Source organism: Pantherophis guttatus, chromosome 6 (genome assembly GCF_059756535.1).
Source record: "Pantherophis guttatus breed Tessera chromosome 6, ASM5975653v1, whole genome shotgun sequence".
NCBI classification, from domain to species: domain Eukaryota; kingdom Metazoa; phylum Chordata; class Lepidosauria; order Squamata; family Colubridae; genus Pantherophis; species Pantherophis guttatus.
Window position 1 is genome coordinate 98,307,115 of NC_142068.1, and position 21,159 is coordinate 98,328,273.

At 40.7% G+C, this 21,159-nt stretch overlaps 1 protein-coding gene across 1 annotated transcript in view; it reads right to left on the reverse strand.

Moving 5' to 3' along the window:
- LOC117676099 (neurotrypsin-like) overlaps positions 1-21,159 on the reverse strand; it is a 54,218-nt gene that overhangs the window by 29,422 nt on the left and 3,637 nt on the right. The window contains exons 2-11 of the mRNA XM_034435287.3: positions 12,930-12,975; positions 11,956-12,192; positions 9,275-9,398; positions 8,914-9,086; positions 7,375-7,522; positions 7,074-7,252; positions 6,786-6,933; positions 5,409-5,611; positions 5,183-5,212; positions 3,777-3,918 (exon numbers count right to left, since the gene is read on the reverse strand). Coding sequence (XP_034291178.2) covers positions 3,777-3,918; positions 5,183-5,212; positions 5,409-5,611; positions 6,786-6,933; positions 7,074-7,252; positions 7,375-7,522; positions 8,914-9,086; positions 9,275-9,398; positions 11,956-12,192; positions 12,930-12,975 — 1,430 coding nt within the window. The remainder of the gene's footprint in view (positions 1-3,776; positions 3,919-5,182; positions 5,213-5,408; positions 5,612-6,785; positions 6,934-7,073; positions 7,253-7,374; positions 7,523-8,913; positions 9,087-9,274; positions 9,399-11,955; positions 12,193-12,929; positions 12,976-21,159) is intronic.

Below are 21,159 nucleotides of genomic sequence, written 5' to 3' on the forward strand. Positions count from 1 at the left end.
AACAGGAATGCAATTTGAGAAAACATCACAGTCTTGCCCCTTCCTAGTTCTCTTTAGGATAAAGGCAGTGAGGGGGAGGGACATTCAGAGTTGCAACGTTCTGTTATCGTATCTCTATAATAAAAGCAATTTTAATCTCTCTTTTTATCTCTCAGTGGCCTTTGATACCATCGACCATGGTATCATGCTGCGCCAATTGGAGGGGTGGGGGGTAGGGGGCACCGTGTTGCGGTGGTTCTCCTCCTTCCTCTCTGACCGGTCGCAGTTCGTGTTGATGGGGGATCAGAGATCAACCTCGAGGCGCCTTGTGTGTGGGGTGCTGCAAGGGTCGGTTCTCTCGCCCCTTTTGTTCAACATTTATGTGAAGCCGCTGGGTGAGATCATCCGTGGTTTCAGGGTGAAGTGCCATCTGTACGCTGATGACACTCAGCTGTACATCTCCACCCCGGACCACCCCAACGATGCCCTTGATGTGATGTCCCGGTGCCTGGAGGCCGTGCGGATCTGGATGGGGAGAAACAGGCTCAGGCTCAATCCGTCCAAGACTGAGTGGCTTCCGGCATCCCGATATAGTCAGTTGATGCCATCACTGACTATTGGGGGCGAGTTGTTGGCCCCCACAGAGAGGGCTCACAACTTGGGCGTCCTCCTGGACACACGGCTGTCTTTAGAAGAGCATATGACGGCTGTGGCCAGGGGAGCTTTTTATCAGGTTCGCCTGATCCACCAGTTACATCCCTTTCTGGATCGGATGCCTTACACACAGTCACTCATGCTCTCGTCACATCCCGCCTGGACTACTGTAATGCTCTCTACATGGGGCTCCCCTTGAGAAGCACCCGGAGGCTCCAGCTGGTCCAGAATGTGGCCGTGCGGGTGGTTATGGGGGCGACTCGGCGCTCCCATGTAACACCTCTCCTGCGCAAGCTGCACTGTCTCCCGGTGGTCTTCCGAGTGCGCTTCAAGGTATTGGTTACCACCTTTAGAGCGCTCCTTGGCTTAGGACCCGGGTATTTACGAGACCGCCTTCTGCCACCGATAGCCTCCCACCCACCAGTACACTCCCACAGAGAGGGGCTCCTCAGGTTGCTGTCAGTCAAACAATGCCGACTGGCGGCCCCCAGGGGAGAGCCTTCTCTGTGGGGGCACCTACCCTCTGGAATGAGCTGCCCCCAGAGATACGGCGGATCCCGGATCTTTGCACCTTTCGCCATTCCCTAAAGACGTATTTATTCCAGCAAGCCGGACTGGCCTAACTCTTTTAAATTGTTTTAATTTTTAAATTGTTTAATAATGGGTCTTAATATAGGGGTGCTTTTAATTGTGGGCCAAATTAATTTAATTGGATTTTAATACTTTTTAAAATTTTGTATTTCTTGTGTTTTATTTGTTGGCTGTTCACCACCCTGAATCCTTTGGGAGAAGGGCAATATATAAATATAAACAAATAAATAAATAAATAAATAAATAATATCCTTTTAATATTTAGTATTTAGTATGCATTTTAGTATGCATTTTAGTATTTATCTATTTCAGTATTTATTTTAGTATAGTGTATCCAGTTTTAGTTACTACATTGCAAAAAAGATTTTGAGACTTTGGAAAAAGTGCAAAGAGCAACTAGGATGATTAAAGGCCTGAAATCTAAAACATATGAAGAACAGTTGTAGGGTTTGGATTTGGATAGAGAAAAGAAAGACTAGGAATGACATGATAGCAGTATTCCAGTATGTGAGAGGCTGCCACAAAGAGGAGGGAGTCAATTTATTTTCCAAAGCACCAGAGGGCAGGATAAGAAACAATGGATGGAAACTAACCAAGGAGAGAAGCAACCTGGAATTGAGGAGAAACTTCCTAAAAGTGAGGACAATTAACCAGTGGAACAGCTTTCCTTCAGATGTTGTAGGTACTTCATCACTGGGGGTTTTTAAGAGGAGACTGGACAGTCACTTGTCTGAAATAGTGTAGGATCTCCTGCTTGAGCAGGGAGTTGGACGAGAACACTTCCAAAGTCCTTTCCAGCTCTATTCTTGACTGTTTCATAATTTTGGTATTCTGGTATATTTTGAAGGGCTGAGAATTGGCAGCAGGGTCTGAGGGGAGGGAGGAAAGAAGGGAAGTGGCCTCTGAGGTCATGCTGGGAACTGCCAAGAGAAGAAGGTCACACGGGCACCTTGGGAAAGGAATATGTGTACATCGCTGCTACAGGCTAATTTCTCCAGTCGCTCCACATCTAGCCATGTAACTCAGGCAGGGAAGCAGCAGGAGGTCACCTTAGACCAGAGTTCTCAACCTCAGCAAGTTTAAGAGGTGTGGACTTCAGCTCCTGTCAGACCTGCCCCAGTCTGATCTGTTAGGGAAGTAAAACTCTCGATTCCATTTGAAGTGAAAAGACACTTTTACTAAAAGATGCTGATTGCAGGAGAGTCAAGCGGAATCTAAAATTCTGCTACTACAGAACTAAATCCTTGGTTTTCCCCCTAGCCATCCTCCCCCTCCTCCCCATGGTCCATCCAGGTGTAGCCCATCTAGCACCGCTGAGATGTTATGAGAAACTCTGAGGTGTTTGGACGGGTGAAATTCCATCCTCAGGGCAAATAGCCTTGAAGATGCCAGTGCACCAGTACGATTCCAAAATGCTCTGTTCTTTCTTAACTGTCAAATCTCCCCTCCCAATTTCCCACCTTAAAGGTATATGGATTTATTGTCCATTTGTTCCCCCCTCCCTTCCCCAATTGATGACAGAATGTCGGCAAGGCACAAAGCTGAAGCTGGTGGATCTGACAGCTCCAAAAGGCATCTACCTTTTCCTCATATGCAAAAGCCATGCCTGGGGGAGGGCCCAGTTACATCTGAGCCAGCCTGGCACAAGGCACTGGGAGGCACAGCACACCAGTAATCTGATTATCTTTTGTTAAGAAAAGAGAGAACAACTTGCAATATACACACAAAGTCCACTCCAAGGGTGCATTCATGTCTCTGCTCGAAGAGAAACTCAAATAAAAATATGGAACTGTGGTTAAGCAGAAAAGCAACCAAAATACACAAAAATGTGCTTGCAAATTTTAATTTGATTTCTACAAAAAAAAAGGGCAAGGATAATTTCCAGCCCTTTAAATAGTTCCACCATCTGCCATAATAACTATGTGCATACCAGGCAACAACTCTCATTTGCCATCAGATTTGAGAGCTACACTTGCATGTTCTCAGTTAGAGGGAGCCTGCTGAGGGCCACATTACAAAACTAGGTGGGAGCCATGGTGTGGGAGGGGTGGGGATTTTAAGGTACGAAATAGATGTTTTCGTTCTAGTGCCTCTTAATGCTCCCAAAATGCCAACAGTTTTTCTTAAATGGAACTTCATTCTTAGCAAACTACACTGTTCTAAAGGCATACATTGGTACTGAAGGCCACAGAAGATAGACTTTGTAATACTTGAAACATGGTTTTTACTGACATATTATTGGATGTTTTAATTCTTGTGATTACCTGGACAGATGACTATTTCTAAACCGATCAACCTTTGCTTTGAAGGTCTTTGTTGTGCTAAGTATAAAAGTAAAAGTAAGCCATTTTTTCTGGTTCCCCGTTTTCATAGGAAGACCCCACTTTTATCAGAGTATTCTAATAAATTGCTTGCAAATAATCTTTTGACTCGGTTGCTTATTGGAAAAGCTAAGCCAAGGCAGAACCCAGGACAAAATTTGGCCATCTTTACTCAGAAATTGACTTTACGTAAGCTGCTTTTTCCTAAAGAGAGTCTTGCTGTGCAGTTACCTGTAGCCCAGCTGCCTGCAAACCACAGCTGCAGCTCTCTCTGTCCAGCCTTCAGCACAAATTCTGCCCCACTCTCCATTCAGAAAAAGCTCCACGTGGCCTTCATTGGCTTGGTCCCCATCCACCAGCCGCACCAGAAGCCCTGTAAATGAAAGCCATGCTTAAGAGGCCCAGAAGAAATAGAAACTGAAGTAAGCTGATAAATAACTTGGAAACTCAGTTAACACTGCCAGGGCCAAAGAGGGCCAAGGCAAGATAGGCATTCTGCAATACACCACAATTGAGAAAGAAGGCAACAACTGGGACAATTTAACCAGCAAGATTGTTGTTGGTGGTGGTGTGATGGTGGTGTAAGAAAGAAATATTTCATCCTAGAAGAATGAAATATTCTAGGAAATATTAAAAATGCAGAATATTATATTTCCCTGGATGAGAAAAGGAGAAACATGTTTTTAAAGACAAAGCAGCTCCCTGCCCCCCACTTCAGCATCAGGATGATGGGATTAAGACCTTTCACCCTCAGGACATGATAGGATTAGCTTCATTACCTCATCACCCAGCAAGATTCAACCAAGCCTGGGAGTCATGACAACCTACAAAGTTACCCCTCCATGGCCCCATGGGAGTCTGACAATTAATCAGGATACTTGCCCTTACAGGAACAGGAAGCTCCAAGGCGGGGCCCAAGAGAGGGTATAAATCTCTCTTTCTCTCTCTCTCACCCATGTACTCGATTGCCCAGGACCTCAAACCACGTAGTCCTGTCCACCATTAAACCATCTTTCCAATCAGCCTCCATGTTTCTAGTGTCTTTCTTCCCACTTGGAACTGAACCCAGATGTACATTTCTTCCAAAAGTGGTGAGAGAGAGAATGAGAGAAAGAGAGAATATGGCACAGTGGTTAGGGTGCAGAACTGCAGGCTACTTCTGCTGATTACCGGCTGCCAGCAGTTTGGCAGATCGAATCTCACCAGGCTCAAGTTGACTCCGCCTTCCATCCTTCCGAAATTGGTAAAATGAGGAGCCAGATTGTTGGGGGCAAGAGGCTGACTCTAAACCGCTTAGAGAGGGCTGTAAAGCACTGTAAAGTGGTATATAAGTCTAAGTGCTATTGCTATTAAAATGTGAGGCTGCTGGGGAAGGCAAAACATCTGGAAGTTACTCTGAACTACTAACTCTTCCCAGCTTAGTTTTCTAAAGGCACTAACACATTTTTAAAGGCTAAAAACATATTGGAAATGAAGACAAAGTCCTTTGACTCACTTACCCCCATTTTCTGTAATGTCCAAACTGCATGCAATTCTTCCATCTGCCCCAAAGATGTATAAATGGGGACATATCTCATGTTTGTAGCAAATATATATATTTGAAAGAAAATATGGGAATTTGGGAGTTATCACCTTACCTTGCCATCGGCCGGGGCTGGAGAAGTTGCCTGAAACAACACACAGAAAGAGACAGAAAGTTCAATGTCCTTTACCTATTGATATTAAAATTAAACTCCATCCCTCCATTTTATACAGAAGTCAGATAAAAGAATAAACCTGCAGAACACCTGTTATCACAACTAAAGACAAAGACATCAGTGACAAGGAACAATATTTTTTGAGTGTGACCTATTAGCTCCTTACCAGTTTTATCTTCAGTGATTCTGTTGCCAACCACGGAACAGTATATTCCCACATCTTCTTCGTGTGAGCAATCATGTTGACCCCAGTTACTATGGGGACAGTCCATCAGAGATGATTCTGTGCCTATGCAAGCCACATCGTCCAGCAAGATGAAACCTTGGCCTGGCGCAAATTCATCCTTTGATGCCAGCCTGGCAGGACCACTGAAGAAAAAGAAAGAAAGAGAGAGAGAGAGAGAGAGAGAGAGAGAGAAAGAAAGAAAGAAAGAAAGAAAGAAAGAGAAAGAAAGAAAGAAAGAAAGAAAGAAAGAAAGAAAGAAAGAAAGAAAGAAAGAAAGAAAGAAAGAAAGAAAGAAAGAAAGAGGCTTAGTAGCCTTTGTGCTCAGAACTTCCTTCAGAGGCTAACCACTCTCATCAATAAGAATTTATTCTTTGGGAAGAAGTGCATAAACCCAATTTAAAGAAGAAACGTATTTGTAAAATGAAGGTGCTTCTCTGCATGAGTTCGTTCTCAAGACATTAGAAAGTTTCTCAAACTTAGCAGCTTTAAGATGTGTGGGCTTCAACTCTAAATTCCCCAGTCAGCCTGATTGCTGGGGAATTCTGGGAGTTAAAGTCTACACATCTTTAAATTGCCAGGGTTGTAGGGCCCTGCATTAGAAGATGTTACAAAACGTCCTTCAGGATCCTGCAAATACATCCTGTACATGTGAGCTGGTAGAATAACATCATAACAGAATATCAGAGTTGGAAGGGACCTTGGAGGTCTTTTAGTCCAACTAGTCCAGCTCACACATACAAGCAGTATGATAGTTATAAAAAGCATTTTATGGTTTAATTCATTTTAATAAATCAGTGGAACTTCTAGGTGGAACTGCTTGAATTAAATATAACAGAATCATTTATTTAATTCCCTGCCTTCATTATTTTCATAAATAATTCAAAGTGGCGAACATGCCTAATACTCTTTCCTCCTATTTTCCCCACAATAACCCTGCCCGGTGGTTGAGTTAAGAGAAAGTGATTAGTCCAGGTCACCCAGCCAGCTTCCATCCCTAAGGTGGGACTAGAACTCACAGGCTCTTGGTTTCTAGCCTGGGACCTTCTTCACTAGACCAAACTGGGTCTCTTTTAACATTTTTCCTTTAGTACTCTCATCTCTCCTTTTTTCCAATCTTTTCCTCTTTTTCTAATACTGGGAAGCGCAAACATTTTACATACATTAAATAAACACTGATATAAAGAACACTCTGGCATAATTCAGATATGGCACCCTGTTATAGTCAAGACATTTGTGACCACTGAAACAGAATACACAGCTGAAATTAATTTGCAAACAGTGACATTTTGGCAGTTGACGATAGTCTGTTTTACTTACTTGAAGCCCAACTGTCTGCAAGCAACCTGAGCATTGATTCCTGTCTTCCAGCCATCATCACAAATACATCCCCATCTTCCATTGTGGTAGATCTCTACCCTTCCTTCACTTGGATGGAGGCCTCCTGTCAATCGGATTGTTCCTTCTGCTTTGTTGCAAGAGATGGAAACCAAAAAAAAAACAGCAAAAAACAACAACAACCCTAAAACTTTCTTTCTATACCATTTTCAGAAAAAGTGGTTGTAAAGGCAGCCTTCAAACCCAATATGTATTTGGTACAGTAGTTACCTACGAAGGGGTCACAAATAACCCCAGCATCTTCAATATGGTCACAGTTGTGTTTCCCCCAATCACTCTTCTTGCACTGGTCCAGTGAAAGCTCATTGCCTGAGCACTCCACTTCATCCAGCAGGATTGAGCCTGAGCCCTTCCCAAAGTGAGCCCAAGACACGGCTCTTGAGAATCCACTGGGAGGAAGCGAAAAACACACAGCATAAGAACTGATGAACAGGAGAGAAAGCACTGCTTTGAACAAGATGCAAGAGATCATAGTCTTGCCCTCTTAAATGTCCTCATTCAAAGAAATTACCTGAGATCCAAGTGTCTGCAAACCACTTCAGCATCCTTGTCATCCCACCGATCATCACAGATGGTGCCCCAATGGCCATCATGGTAAATTTCTACTCGACCCTCAAAGCTTTTTGTGCCTCCTACCAGGCGAAGTGGAGATCCTACAGCTGCTTATCAAAAAGAACAAGGATAATAAAGAAACACCATCCAGCATAATCCTAATGATTACACAAAATAGATCCTTTCATCTATTACCACAAATCTTTTTCTTGACAATATAAATTGTATTTCTTTGAATATACACCAGTTTGATATACACCAGTCAACATTTTAGGGGATAGGAGGGCACTCGCATACCTTTCACAAGGTCAATGTACTCATTCCTTCTGAGGAGCACACCACTCGGGTGAAATTCTAGCGGTTTGGGCGTACTGGTAGTAAAAAATGCTTTTAAAAAGTAAAAAAAAAAGTTGACCATGCCCACCCAGTCACATGACACCCCCCCACACACACACCAAGCCATGCCCACAGAACCAGTAGCAACAAATTTCACCATTGCCACCACTGCTAAACAATTATTTTATTTACCTAGCTTCTGGACAGAGGATCAAACACCTCATACACCTAAACAAAATGGCAAAAGATTCTGAGCAAAAAATGTGTGTCCATGTAATCTGGAATTGCTTATTAGCAATTAAACATTTAGAATTCATTATTTGTCTCATATACAATTTCCCCAAATTTCTTGGAAGCTATCAACTTTTGGACCAGAGCTCCTACAAAAAGTTTCAAAACTTGTTTTCTAATTTTATTTTATCCTGTTAATTTTAATGTTTTTTATTTATGACTTTATTGTAAGCCGCCCAGAGTTGCTTTGATAATGAGATAGGTGGCATATAAATTTAATAAACAAATAAATAAATCTTGTCTTGATACCAAATCATATGCCGTATGATTTTTTGACCTGAAATATACCATGGTGAGATCCAGAACAGTACATAACATGATCATTGAAACTTAAAACTGTGCTGTTTCTCCAGTGACAGTACGCAAAGATGGTATGGTCTTCAAACAGGCAGATTAATTTCTTTCATTGTTTCGTTCATTACAGTACTTTACGCTCAGGATCAACATGCAGGAGCAGACAAGCACAGTCAAAATGGTGGTTGTATCCCTATGATGAAGCCCTGTCCCCTTACATGCCTTCTGACATGCATGAAAGGGGAGGGGGCTTTGACCAACTTATCTTGGATACCAACTTGACCTGTCTCCCTCACAGATATCTGTAGAGCAGCACAGAGGTGATCTTAGAAAAGACCGGTGGCAACCATTAGTAAAATGTAAGCTTAGTCTTGGATAACAAAGAGTGAAAAGAACTCCAACCTTGCTTTGCTTTCAGAATCCTTGAAGAATCTTCTCAAAGGGTTGACAATGCCGCTTTACCAAACAACATTATTTTGTAGTTTTGCTTCGACGCAGCAAAACTTCCAGGATTATTGACTTTCTACTTTGCTAAAAGAAATGGAATCTACCGGTATGTATTTGTCCTCAAGTGTACCTTGAGATGATCCACAAGTGGTCCCTGCAGTTCCCTGGATACAAGCTCTGAATATTTCCTGGTAACTGCACTGGGACAGCATCTTCTCATCACCACGACAGTTTGCAGACTGAAGATGTAAGGGTAACAGCTCCGAACTGGAAGGACGCTGTCTTAGGGCTGTGCCAGTTTCACTATCCAAAAGCAGAAAATGCAGTGACTCCACAGGTAATAATAGGTCTTGTTAAGATACAGCTTTCTTCCATATATATATATATACCAAAAAAGTTGAGTTCTACTGTTTCTTTAGTTTTTCAATTTTCAAGAAAGTTAATTTCTCTTGAGAAAAACAGGTGGCTCAATCCAATGAAGTGTTTCTTACCTGAGCCCCAGTTGTTGGCATACCACACTGGCATCCAAGTCAGTCCACTCATCATCACAGATCATCCCCCACAGCCCTTTGTAGTATATTTCCACCCTGCCACTTTCCGTAAGTCGCACTGAATCTGTCAGGGCAAAGAGACCAAAAGAATCAGATCAACAGAATCTGCAAAAGGTTACATAATGTCTTTCCCAAATCAGGCCTCTTTCTTCAGCTGTCATGGAAGATGGAGGAAATTCCTCAGGGTTTGGGAGGGCACACATTTATCACAGATTTTTATCAATGTTTTCTATGCAATGAAAAGGGGAACTGTTGACTGTTGACTGCTGACTATTGCAAAGGAAAATGAATGCTAGCTTGTTTCTATCAGTAATAAACCACAATGTGAGAATTCTTAATAAGACTGAAGCCTTGTTTTTACTTGACTTTTCCATGTTTATTTATTATATTTGTATCCCATGTCATTCAACCTTTTAGATGAATGAAATGAAAAGGTTGAACTGGAAAGAGAGTGGCACAGCAAGTCCCCGGGTAGAGAACACCCTGGTTTAAAGATGACTCATAGTTAACAACAGAGCCTACTGTAGCAAAATTTGAATTCAATGCACAACGATTCAAGTTAAATATACAACAGTTCAAGTTCATTACTCAATACTACGCAGTATTATACAATAATAGTGTTCTGGCTTATGTACCAATGTGACTTTAAGGAGACCTTGGGAATGAAACTCCTCATTAAACTGGAGACTGCTTATACACTGTTTTCAAGGGGAGAAAGTGCAGCTAAAGGAATGCAGTTGCAGATGCTCCGGGGAAGATGATTCCTTGAATCTCTGTTTGAGCCACTGAGATCACTTCCTAAGCAAGTTACATCCATCCATCCTTTTCTAACTTTGTCTCTATTCTCAAGGAAAGAACTGCTTTCTCATAGTACAAACTTCAGCTGGAAATTATTGTAGGAGGGCTCATAATCTTTCTCTCCCAACATCTGTTGGAGTCTACTTTGTCAGACTTGCCTCAACTTGGCCTCCTAAATTGAGTTGAAATGATCCTTGGCTTCATTTGTTGCAAAAGGAATAGTTTTATTAGAAGTCAAGTGAATTCGAGTAAAATAAAACCAGAACTGAAGTTCGATTAACTTTCCCCATCCAGTTCCTCTCCTCCCTTTGACCCCTTATTGTCCAATTTTACTTGAGTAAATTATTATTGCAACGGTCCTGCATTCTTCTCCCAGGGCAACAACCTTGAAGATTCAGAGTGTCTGAGAGGCACCTGTCAACCATCCCACTCAGTCATCTGGCAAAGATAGACTCCTGGCTATTTGTTTTTGCCAAGATTATTTACTGAAGCTTAAGTGGTTACAGAAGTAGTATAAGCTGAATTTGAGGTTTTCCCATGCAAATAATATAAACTAAATTTTCCTCTTCCCCCCATCCCCCAGTTATCTTTAAATGTCCAATTAGGTGCTTGTACATTGTTTAGGAAACAGGTTCTTGGCTCCCAGCTCTGCATATGATTGCTGACCTTGGCTGGCTGAAGCTTCTCACAAGGCTCAGCTGGACTTCCCTCTCCCCCCTCCCCAGCACCATCATTGCTAATGTCAGACTTTCAGCTCATGAAGGAGAGATGCAGCCATTCTCTTCCCATCAACTCCATCAGTTTCAGTTTCCCCCTTCTGTCTCCCTCCCCACCCCCATAGTTCATGCAGGCTGTGACAGCTAGCTGCTCTAGCCCAGAATTTTCTTAACCTTGGCAAATTTAAAATGTGTGGATTTCAAGTTCCAGAATTCTTCAGCCAGCATAGGAGTTGAAGTCCACCCATCGCAAAGTTGCTAAGGTTGAGAAACTCTGTTCTCCATGGCCTGCCTTGGCATCTGGCTGGTGGTTCTCACTGCACCACCTACCTTTTAAAGAATGCCTCACCTAACATCCTCCACCCTAATCGAAAATCTCAGTTACTTTGTGATAATTCATCATTTTAGCCATCATCTATCTACTGCAGGATGAAGGCCTCTTCCACATGTTTCTAACCTATACGGTCCTCAGCTTTCTTTTGCCAATTGGGCACACAATACTTGCTGATGTCGTAGCTCCATCTTGTTTTAGATGGAGCTAAAGAAGCATCCTCTTTCGTGGACGCTTTTTATCAAGTAGGATCCATTCGATGATTGCCTTGGTCCACCTGCCATCAGTTCTTCATACTATGTGATCAGCCCATTTTTTAAATGACAATTAAAAAGGAAAAAAGAATGGTCATATCACACAATTACCAAAAGGGGCATTTCCATGTGTGACTCATGTAAAACAGGGGAACCCTGTTGTGAATGTCATCTTCACTTTTTTTAACACTTCCCCAAGAATGCTCCTGGTCACCCAACTTCCTGATGGTTTATGAGAGGTCTAAATGCTATTCTGTTTCTTCCCTTTTCATTTTCTCCCACCGTTTCCTTTCCAGAGGGAATCCAGTGGGTTAAATATTAAGTACATTTTCTGTGTAACACTGTCTTCTGTTTAGATTTCTGGTAATCCAATCTCCATTCCAGAAAACTTGAATTCTTAATCTGGGTGCAAGTCCGGTTTAAATCAAGTTGCTCCTTCTATTTTTAAAAACATTCCTAACATTTTTAAGGCCTCGTTTTATAGTTATTAATTCTACCCCAATTTTCACCTGTGATGCTTACCCTGGCTACAGTCACAATTTGCCCAGCCAGTTGCTCCTGAAATGAGTTGATAGAAGCACCAAGGGTTGGGTCCCCCATCTGGATTCCTGCAGTAGTTGTGGTTTCCTAGTCCCCGATTTGGATACTGCTGAATATAATCAGGGAAGTCTGACCAGTTTAAGCAAACTGACCCAGAGAGGGTTGTGGTGAGGCTTCCATTATAGTATCCAGAAGGCTGCATATCACAGAGAGCAAATCCTGAAAGCGGAAGAGAAGGTTCGTGTTTAGTTTGATTATCAGCTTGCGTAGCATCTCTGATGGCAAGTTATCTTTTGTTTCCCTCTGAAAGTAGTGCTGAGCCAGAAAACAGCCATCTTTTTTGTGACAGGATTTTATTAGGCAAAACAACAGCACCTGCAGTCTTTCTCTCTCTCTCCTGCCTCTCCTCCTTCTTCTGGCTAAACTCTCCTGAAATGGAAAAGCCATGATCGGATATTGCTGCAGAATTGTCATTTAGGATATGTTACATTTTATCACTGGACAAGTAGATGTATTTCTAAGGCACTGGACTGTTAAATTCCTTGATCTTAACACTTTATATAAATGGGTGTTTGTGTTATAAAATTTTATGTGAAAAGGGGTCAGTGGAGAGCACTGAAGTTTGGCAAGTTTCCTGTAATCATTTAGCAAGCGTCCCTCAACACCTGAGGAAAGAGGAGGAGGAGGAGGAGGAAGGCTTAATTGATGCCAGTTCAAATTTGGGTTAAAATAGGTCCCTCATTCTAGCTTCATATTTGCTTTGAAGACTGATGTGGAAATTTCAGGATGCTGAATCTTGGTCTCAGTACAAGACTCTCTTGGTCACATCATGTATTACACAAAACCCAGACAACATGTTGATGACAATCACAGAGCCATTTAATGGAAAAATGATCTTCAGTAATATAAAAATATTTATTTGATAGTAATAGAAACATCATCACTTAGATTCTTACCTGCATTCTGCAATTGATTCTGATTGGGCTGCGATCCTAAGACAGACTGAGGTTGGATAAGGCAGAAGAAAGAACAAAAGCAAACAGATTATCACCCCATTACATAGAAATTGAGCGGATGATCAAAATTTCTCTTAAAAAGAGCACTTTTTATACAGCACAGAGGGGGTAGGGTTTCTGACTCTAGAAATCCCACTACTTTTGTGGGCTGCTGCTCAAGCTTCACCTCATTGAAGGGTTTGGCTGAGACTCAGCTGGTATCCTGGACACTAAGTACAATTCTTGTGTTAATGTAAATGATGTGCTAACCCCTCCTTGAGCTATTCTTGAAACAATTTATAAGAGAGAGTTGCAGTCCAAAATATCTTTGAACACCCAGAGTTTGTATAAAAGCCCCCAGGACATATTAGAGAAAGAGAGTCTGTACAAATTGATTTCTCAAAACCACCAATCAAAATGTCATTATTTTATTGCAGGGGTTTCCATAGGGAAGGGTCAGAAAGTCAAGATGGGTCCACACATATGCGTGCCTCCATTTATAACCTCCAAAATGAAGAGAATTAAAAGATTCTAAAGGATCCAATTCTCTAATCATTCTGGAACACATTTGTTCGTTTATTAAATATATATGTTGTCCATCTCACTATCAGGTGACTCTAGGCAGCTTACCACACAGTAAAAACAACAATATACAGCATTAAAATATTAAAACAATTAATATGAACATTAAAATTAACAAAGGTGACTAAGGGAGGAAACAAGATACAAATGGGGTAGAGGTAGAAGCTTAACTCAGCATAGTGCATACCAGTAGTAACAGTGTCATTGGAGAGAACAATCCAGTGGTGGAATTCAAATAATTTAAAAACTGGTTCTCTGACCTACTGACCAGTTGGGTAGGTGTGGATGGGTGGTCATGTTACTGGGTGGCCGTGGCCATCACTCACTCACTCACTTACTCATCACTCACGTCAAGGGGCGCTTTGCCTCGCCCAGCCTCTCATGACCATGGGGATGCTGCAACAGTTGTAAGCGTACATGCCACAGATACCTAAATAAACTTCAAGCCTGGTGCCATGTTACTAAGCCTTATTATCATGAGAGAAAACTAAAATGAATTGAAGGATCCACACCCCTATCTCCTTTTTAAAAAAATCTTACTATCAGTGAGCAATCTTGTGCCTTGGCCACTCCAAAGCAATAAAAGAGATTTCTGTCCCAAAGGTGCTTTTTCAAGAGAAAGTTGAAACTTGTAGAAAGTTAGCACACTTGAGAAATATTAAAAAGGCAGAAAATTAATTTCCCTAAATGAGAAATAGGGAAACATGTTCTTAAAAGGCAGGAAACAAACTCAGTCTTTCTTAATAGCCCCAAAGAAACTGAGGAAGTCACCTTTTAAAAATGCAGATTTGGTAATCCATTCAAGACAGAATTAAAACCCCAAAGAAGCCAGCAACTAGGATTAATTACATTTATTAAACAAGATTAAAAACCCCAAGTCATTGCCGGCCTTCGTGAGACAAACTAATTAAAATCAAATAACAAAATACACAAAACAAGCCTCTAAATGCTGTAGAACAAACTGTATAAAAATCCATGTACCCATCAAATCAATTTGTCAGCTGCCCAGGACCTCAAACCCATGTGGTCTTGTTCACCAATAAACCATCTTTCCAATCAGCCTCCATGTTTCCAGTGTTTTTTCCCCACTTGGAACTGAACCAGATATTTCTTCCAGGAAAAGCAATCCTTAGATCCATTTGAAAAAAGCACCTTTGGTACAACTATGACCTGGACGACTGAAGAACCTTAAAGACAAGAGACTTCTGTGCTCGGTGAACTGATAAAGCACCCTTTCACACCCAGGAAAAGCAATCCTTAGATCCATTTGCACTACTTAAAGATACTTAAAGATACCAGCTGGTCTCACTCACCTCACAAGATATCCTAAGGAAATCATCCAGATTTAAGGAAAGATCACATGCCCCTAGAAAGGCAGTAAAAAAATCAGACCGAGTGCCAAGCTTGCATCCTGCCCCATGGAAGTACATCCCAAAAATACATCCCAAGCAGTGTAAAAAGCTTTTTAAAAAGTCAATCCCCTAATTAAAGTACCAGCAAACAAACAAACAAACAAACAAACAACAACAATAACAAAACTCCAGAGAAACGGCTCTGGCTAGGCTAGTCTGGGCATACTGCCAAGAACCATTAGCTGTTACAATGTTACAAACCTTAACCAGAGAGGCAGTTTCTGAAAGTTCTTAAACAGGGCAATAAAGATCAGGATTAGGCTAGAAACAACACAGAGGCACACCAGAATGTTTCCTTCCTGCCTTCCTGACAGGATTAGCCCTGTAAAGTGGGTAAAGTTCATTTTAATCTATTTTAAATTTTTAAATTTTAAATTTTGTATTTATATGTTTTATTCTATGGCTGTTCACCGCCCTGAGTCCTTCAGGAGTAGGGCGGTATACAAATTTAATAAATAAATAATAAAAACAAAATGCTGTTGGAAGGAGATTTCTTCCAACAACCGGTTCACTGAACTGCTCAGAAAGTTAACAAACACTTCTCCCAAACCAGTGCAAACTGGCTGAATCCCACCACTGGTACAATCCAAAGGTGCTTCTGCATACGGACTTTGCACCACTCCAGAATCAGCTCCAGATATATGTGATATCATTTTGTCATTTGCATTAAATATTTGAACCAATTTATTTTGGCTTTACTCTGGTGCATTTGAAATTATACAAATGGTGATAGCGGTATTTCCATTTGCACTTCTAGTGCCGCAGCTCTGTAGAGTTTGAGGTCAGACTGTTTTTCTCCAGCAAGCCTTTCAATACTCTTGCTGCTGATGTTCAGTTTCTGTAGCATTTTGCCAAAGCACAATTCTTTCACAGGTTTTTAAAGTCCAACAGAGTTAACAACATCCTACAAATCAGCTCAATTTTTTATTTGCATATGCATCAAACACATAGTACATATTGCATTAATTAAACATGCAGAGTGGAGAGGAGCAGAACACTCATTAAATGATGTCTTTGCACTTTCTCCATGATCATCCAAAGAGATGATCCCTCCAAGCTCAATGGAAATAAAGATGATCATGGACTGACTTTGAACTGCTTCTGTGGGATTGGACAGTAGAAACAGTGGTGGGGTAGAAGTACTTGGGCTACCAGTTCTGACCTATGAACATTTTGGATGACCATTAGATTTTAGCAAAGAGTTAGGATTTTTCTACACCACTTTACTGTCATCTAGTGATTCACTGGAGGTTTGCAGTTTAGATGTGTTTGTCCTAATTGTAGCAGGAATGACAGAACCTGGCAGTGGAGTTGAGAGATCAGCCTAGAGTTTCTATGTAGCTGCAAGGGAACTTAGTCCAACCCACCTTGAATTCCATTGACCCTTATATAACCACAAGCAGGTACTAACTGTTAGTTGAGAAGATTCCTCTGCATAGGCATGATTAGCAATGAACCAGTTTAACTGGACCTTCACGTGTAGACCTGAACTTTCATGCCTGACAAATAAATATACCCTAACAATGTTTCTTAAAGGTGGTCTGAAGAGACCTGAGGGTCCCTAAGACTACCCAGGAGTCCACAAAATCAAAATTGTTTGCCAGATTTTGAAGATATTTGCAAAAAAGTAAAACATTTTCATACTTCTCATTATTGTTTTTTATTTGTTAAAATTTATAGGTTTTTTTCATGAAATGTATTTCATTTGTGTTAATATCTAATGTCTTTAATGTTGTTATGTTTACAAGATTCAGTAAATATTCTACAAATGCATCAGTTTTAATTTTTAATGTGATAAATATAGATAAACATGACCCATACAAACAAAAGCTCTTTTGGGGTCCTCCATAATTTTTAAAAATCTAAAAGAGTTCTGAGAACAAAAAGTTTTAAAAACTGTCCTAGCTGATTTAAAAAAAAGCTTTACCATGTCTATTATGAACCTACAACTTTCTGTACCTACAGAAAAACACTCTTATTTTGGCAACACTCCATTTTGGAGCCAAAGATGTTTTGAAAATGATTAAGATTTTCTCCTAAATTAATCCTAATCCTGTACTTTACCTGAAATATACTGTGGGAAACCCCTCCCCCTCCCGAAGAATGAAATATTTAGGCGAATATTAAAAGAGGCTGAATATTATATTTCTCCAAAGGAGAAATGGAGAAAATTTTTAACAAAAGCAGAAAGCAACCTCCAACAGCCTCCAAATGCCTAAAGCCTTTAGAGATGGAAATGTTATGCCTATTAAGAAATCCGGACCACTCTATTCATAAACAAAACATCTTCAGCTCCAGGTGATAGGATTAAGAAGGAAAGGACATGACCAGTGATGGGATTCAAAATTTTGTACTACTGGTTCTGTGGGCATGGCTTTGTGGGCGTGGCAGGGGAAGAATACTGTAAAATCTCCATTCCCACCCCAGTCCGGGGGAAGGTTACTGCAAAATCCTCATTTCCTTCTGATCAGCTGGGACTTGGGAGGCAGAGAATAGATGGGGATGGGGCCGGTGGTATTTACCGGTTCTCCGAACAACTCAAAATTTCCACTACCGGTTCTCCAGAACTGGACAGAACCTGCTGAATACCACCTTTGAACATGAACCTTAGGACATGCCATTAACCCACCACCAATCAAATAATAACAGTACACAAAGCAAACCTCCAAATTACAAAATACTGTAAACTGTATAAAAATCCTTGCGCTCATCAAGCTAATTTGTCAGGGGGTCCCAGAACCATATGCTGGTTCTGCTCATCAATGAATGGAATCCTTCTTTCCAATCAGCCTCCATTTTATTTCTAGCGCCTTTCTCCCTGCTTGGAACTGAACTAGATGGAGTTTTCTTCCAACAATAGGGGAATTAGAGCAGTGTATGAAGTGTTAATTCTTAATTAATACTATACTGCTCAATGAGAGCTAACAAAAATGTATGTTCCAGCAATCAATAGTATTTGAGCTTTCTAGATTATTTCAGTTAACATCCTTTTAAAATAATTATTCTTGAATTTGTAATAAAGATATCTAATTAACTGTACTATGTTATGCATCTAAATAGACTTTAGCCAAGTCAAACTGATCTGCAACCAGTTAATATTGCCAAAACCAGTGGTGAAATCCACTTACCTTCACTACCAGTTCAGGAACGAGAGCGCGCAGGAGCGCGCACGCACCTCTTATGCGCATAGCCTTCTGTGCATGCACAGAAGGTAAAAAATGGGACGTAATGATGTCCTGGTGGGTGGGCGGAGCCTCCTGTCGCTACTGGTTCTCTCGAGCTGAATAGATCCAGTCGGATTTCACCGCTGGCCAAAACCCAACAAAAACATTTTTTACACCCCTTCCCTTGCAGACTATGACTTTAGCATAACTTGGAGGGAGAGTTTGTAAGCATCTCTGAGCTGATGGTCAAGTTGAGGACATTATTCACTACTGCTCCACCATTTATGATGAAATCAGGATTAAATTTTTGACAGTAGCTGAATTCAAGGAATTGAATCTTGAATGGTTGAATTATCTTCTTGGAGGGTGTGTTTCCAGCTATTAATGGTCAAGCTGCTATAATTGCTGTATTGTCATTTAAAGTTAAAAAGGGAATTTTAAACTATTAATTCTAGTCCTGACTTTATTTTGTTTCATATCTAACACATTTTAATTATATCTAACACATTTTAATTATTTTATTTGTTATTTTGTTGTATTTTATTGCAAAACTGTGTAGTGATCTATTAATGCACATTCAGAAAATATATCATAAAGTGTTCTATCTTTTTACATTTTGTTTCATAAATGAATTGTTGTTAATTAAGTTAGACTTTCCAGCTTTCAATACTATAATGTAGTATAAAACTGAAAACCACTTAATATTAGTATTTCTTTTTCATCATTACGTTGCTGGCACAATTACTATTTTGATTAAAATATAAAAATATACTGCATATTTAAAAATCATTAAGTACGCATATTCAAGTTCTGACATTCCTCCTTCATTAACATTGCCCATTCACTTGCAACATCTGCTCTGGATTACACAGGGAAGCCGAAAGGACGTCCTCATGCATTTTTACAGATATACACAAACAGACAGTGCCTACAAATATACTGTCCTCTACTGTACTGCCACAGAAAAAAGTTTTTTAAAAAAATTCTGAATAAGTAAATTGAACGGAGTTCCAAGGTACAAAACTACCTTCAAAGCTACAAATGTAATATCTTTAAATTCCAGTCTTAAGAAAAAATAAAAAAGTTTATTAAAAAAAATCTTAAAACATCTTGATGCTTATGAGAAGGAACAGATGAAAGCTGATATCAAACCTGTATCTTAATTCTATAGAAGCGAAGTGCTATAGAAGATCAATCCTTTCTGAGATTTGCATGACTAATTTGCTTTTTTTGTCCAAAATGATTACTCCCATTCAAGCAAACAAAGGACAAAAGAAAGATCGAAGTAAGGATGCTGATGTCATCTGGACACTCTATGAAATTGCTCTAAAGAACCATGCATGCTGCATGTTAAAAGGTTCGTCTGGAAGCAGCTCAAGAGGTGGGAAGGGATTTATGACTTGGCTGGAGGGTCCCTCTGAGATTGCTTTCTTAAGAGCCTATAGTCAATGTTTTTCTTTTTGGAAATCTTCATAACATCTTTTTAAACAAAATGAGTTAATCTTGTAGGCTCTTCCTCATCAAAGGGATGAAGCAGTAGGAAGTTATACTTAAAAGAATACTGAGTTTTGCAATTTAAATGTTTGTAAACGTGTGGAGGCAGACAACAGGCTCTTCTTTCTTGCAGGTCAGTGGGAAATAGTTATAGTTATAGTTTATTAAATTTCTATACCGCCCTTCTCCCGAAGGACTCAGGGCGGTGTACAGCCATATTAAAACAAACATATACTCACAAAATTTAAAAAACAATTTAAAATAAATATATAAATTTGGCCCTTATGTTAAAAGCTACAAACACCCAATTTAAAATTCATTTTCTAAGCCAGCCCAGTTTAGAATGGGAAGCTGCCTTTCCTGCAAGGAGAGAAGCAACCTGGAACTAAGGAGAAACTTTCTAACAGTGTGTTCTGCCCCAACTCTGGATTCCCAAGGATATAGATACACACCAACGGTCCTTATCAAATTTATTAAGTAGCAAGAATAAACCAAAATCCGGCAAAAGTTGACAACCAGCCCAGAAAACAAGATACGATAAGACTTTTCCAGAAATGCTCTGATGATAATTACAAGTTGTTTCTAGCAAGAAACTTACTAACGGTGTGTGACTTAATAGGCTAAGGGAGTGGCCAATTATCCTCAAGCCTTACTCTCGAGGAGACCTCCTCCTCCTGAGTAGCCACTCCTGCCTTTTGGCAGCCCTGCGTGCTCAAACATTGAGAAGAGGCTCCTCCACTTCGCTATCTCCACTTGAAGGAGCCTCTAGAGGTTCTGAAGGCCCTGGCTGAGTCTCTGCCTCTGGCACCACATCCTCTTCAGCCTCCTCGCTGTCCGACACGAGCGCCGGTTGCGCAGGCTGCTGGCGCAACACCACACCAGCCTCCTCATTGTCAGGATCAGCCACGATCCGCGCAGGCTGCTGGCGGGCCACAACACAGTGAGGACAATCAGTGGAACAAATTGGAAGTTGTGGGTGCTTCATCACTGGAAGCTTTTAAGAAGGGTCTGGACAGTCACTTGTCTGAAATGTTACACGGTCTCCTGCTTGAGCAGGGGGCTGGACTAGAAGACCTCCAAGGTCCCTTCCAGCTCTATTCTGTTTGATTTGACGTGTGTAAGGACTCATTCTTAGCCTTTTCCTTTGACAGATCACTAAGCTGTCATCACAAGTTTTTTTGAGAGCCAGCACATGTGAAAGAGGTCAGGAAAATGGTATCTGTGGGCAAAATGCATCTGTAAACTAACTGCTTTTAATTATCCAAACCATCAAATTATTTGTTGTTGTTGTTGTTGCTAGAGATCTTGTGAGATTTGGTGGTCTCTTGAGATTCTGATTGTATGTTTATATATTCTTAAGAGAAGGAGAGACAGTCCAGTGTAGTGATTAAAGCATCAGACTGGGAGACTATAGGTTCCAGTCCCACTTCAAACACAAGACCAGCTGGGCCATCTCTCTAGGAAGAAGACAAGCACAAACTACTGCCAAAAATATGGTCAAGAAAAATGCATGGATAGTTCAAGAAGTTAACCAGAGTC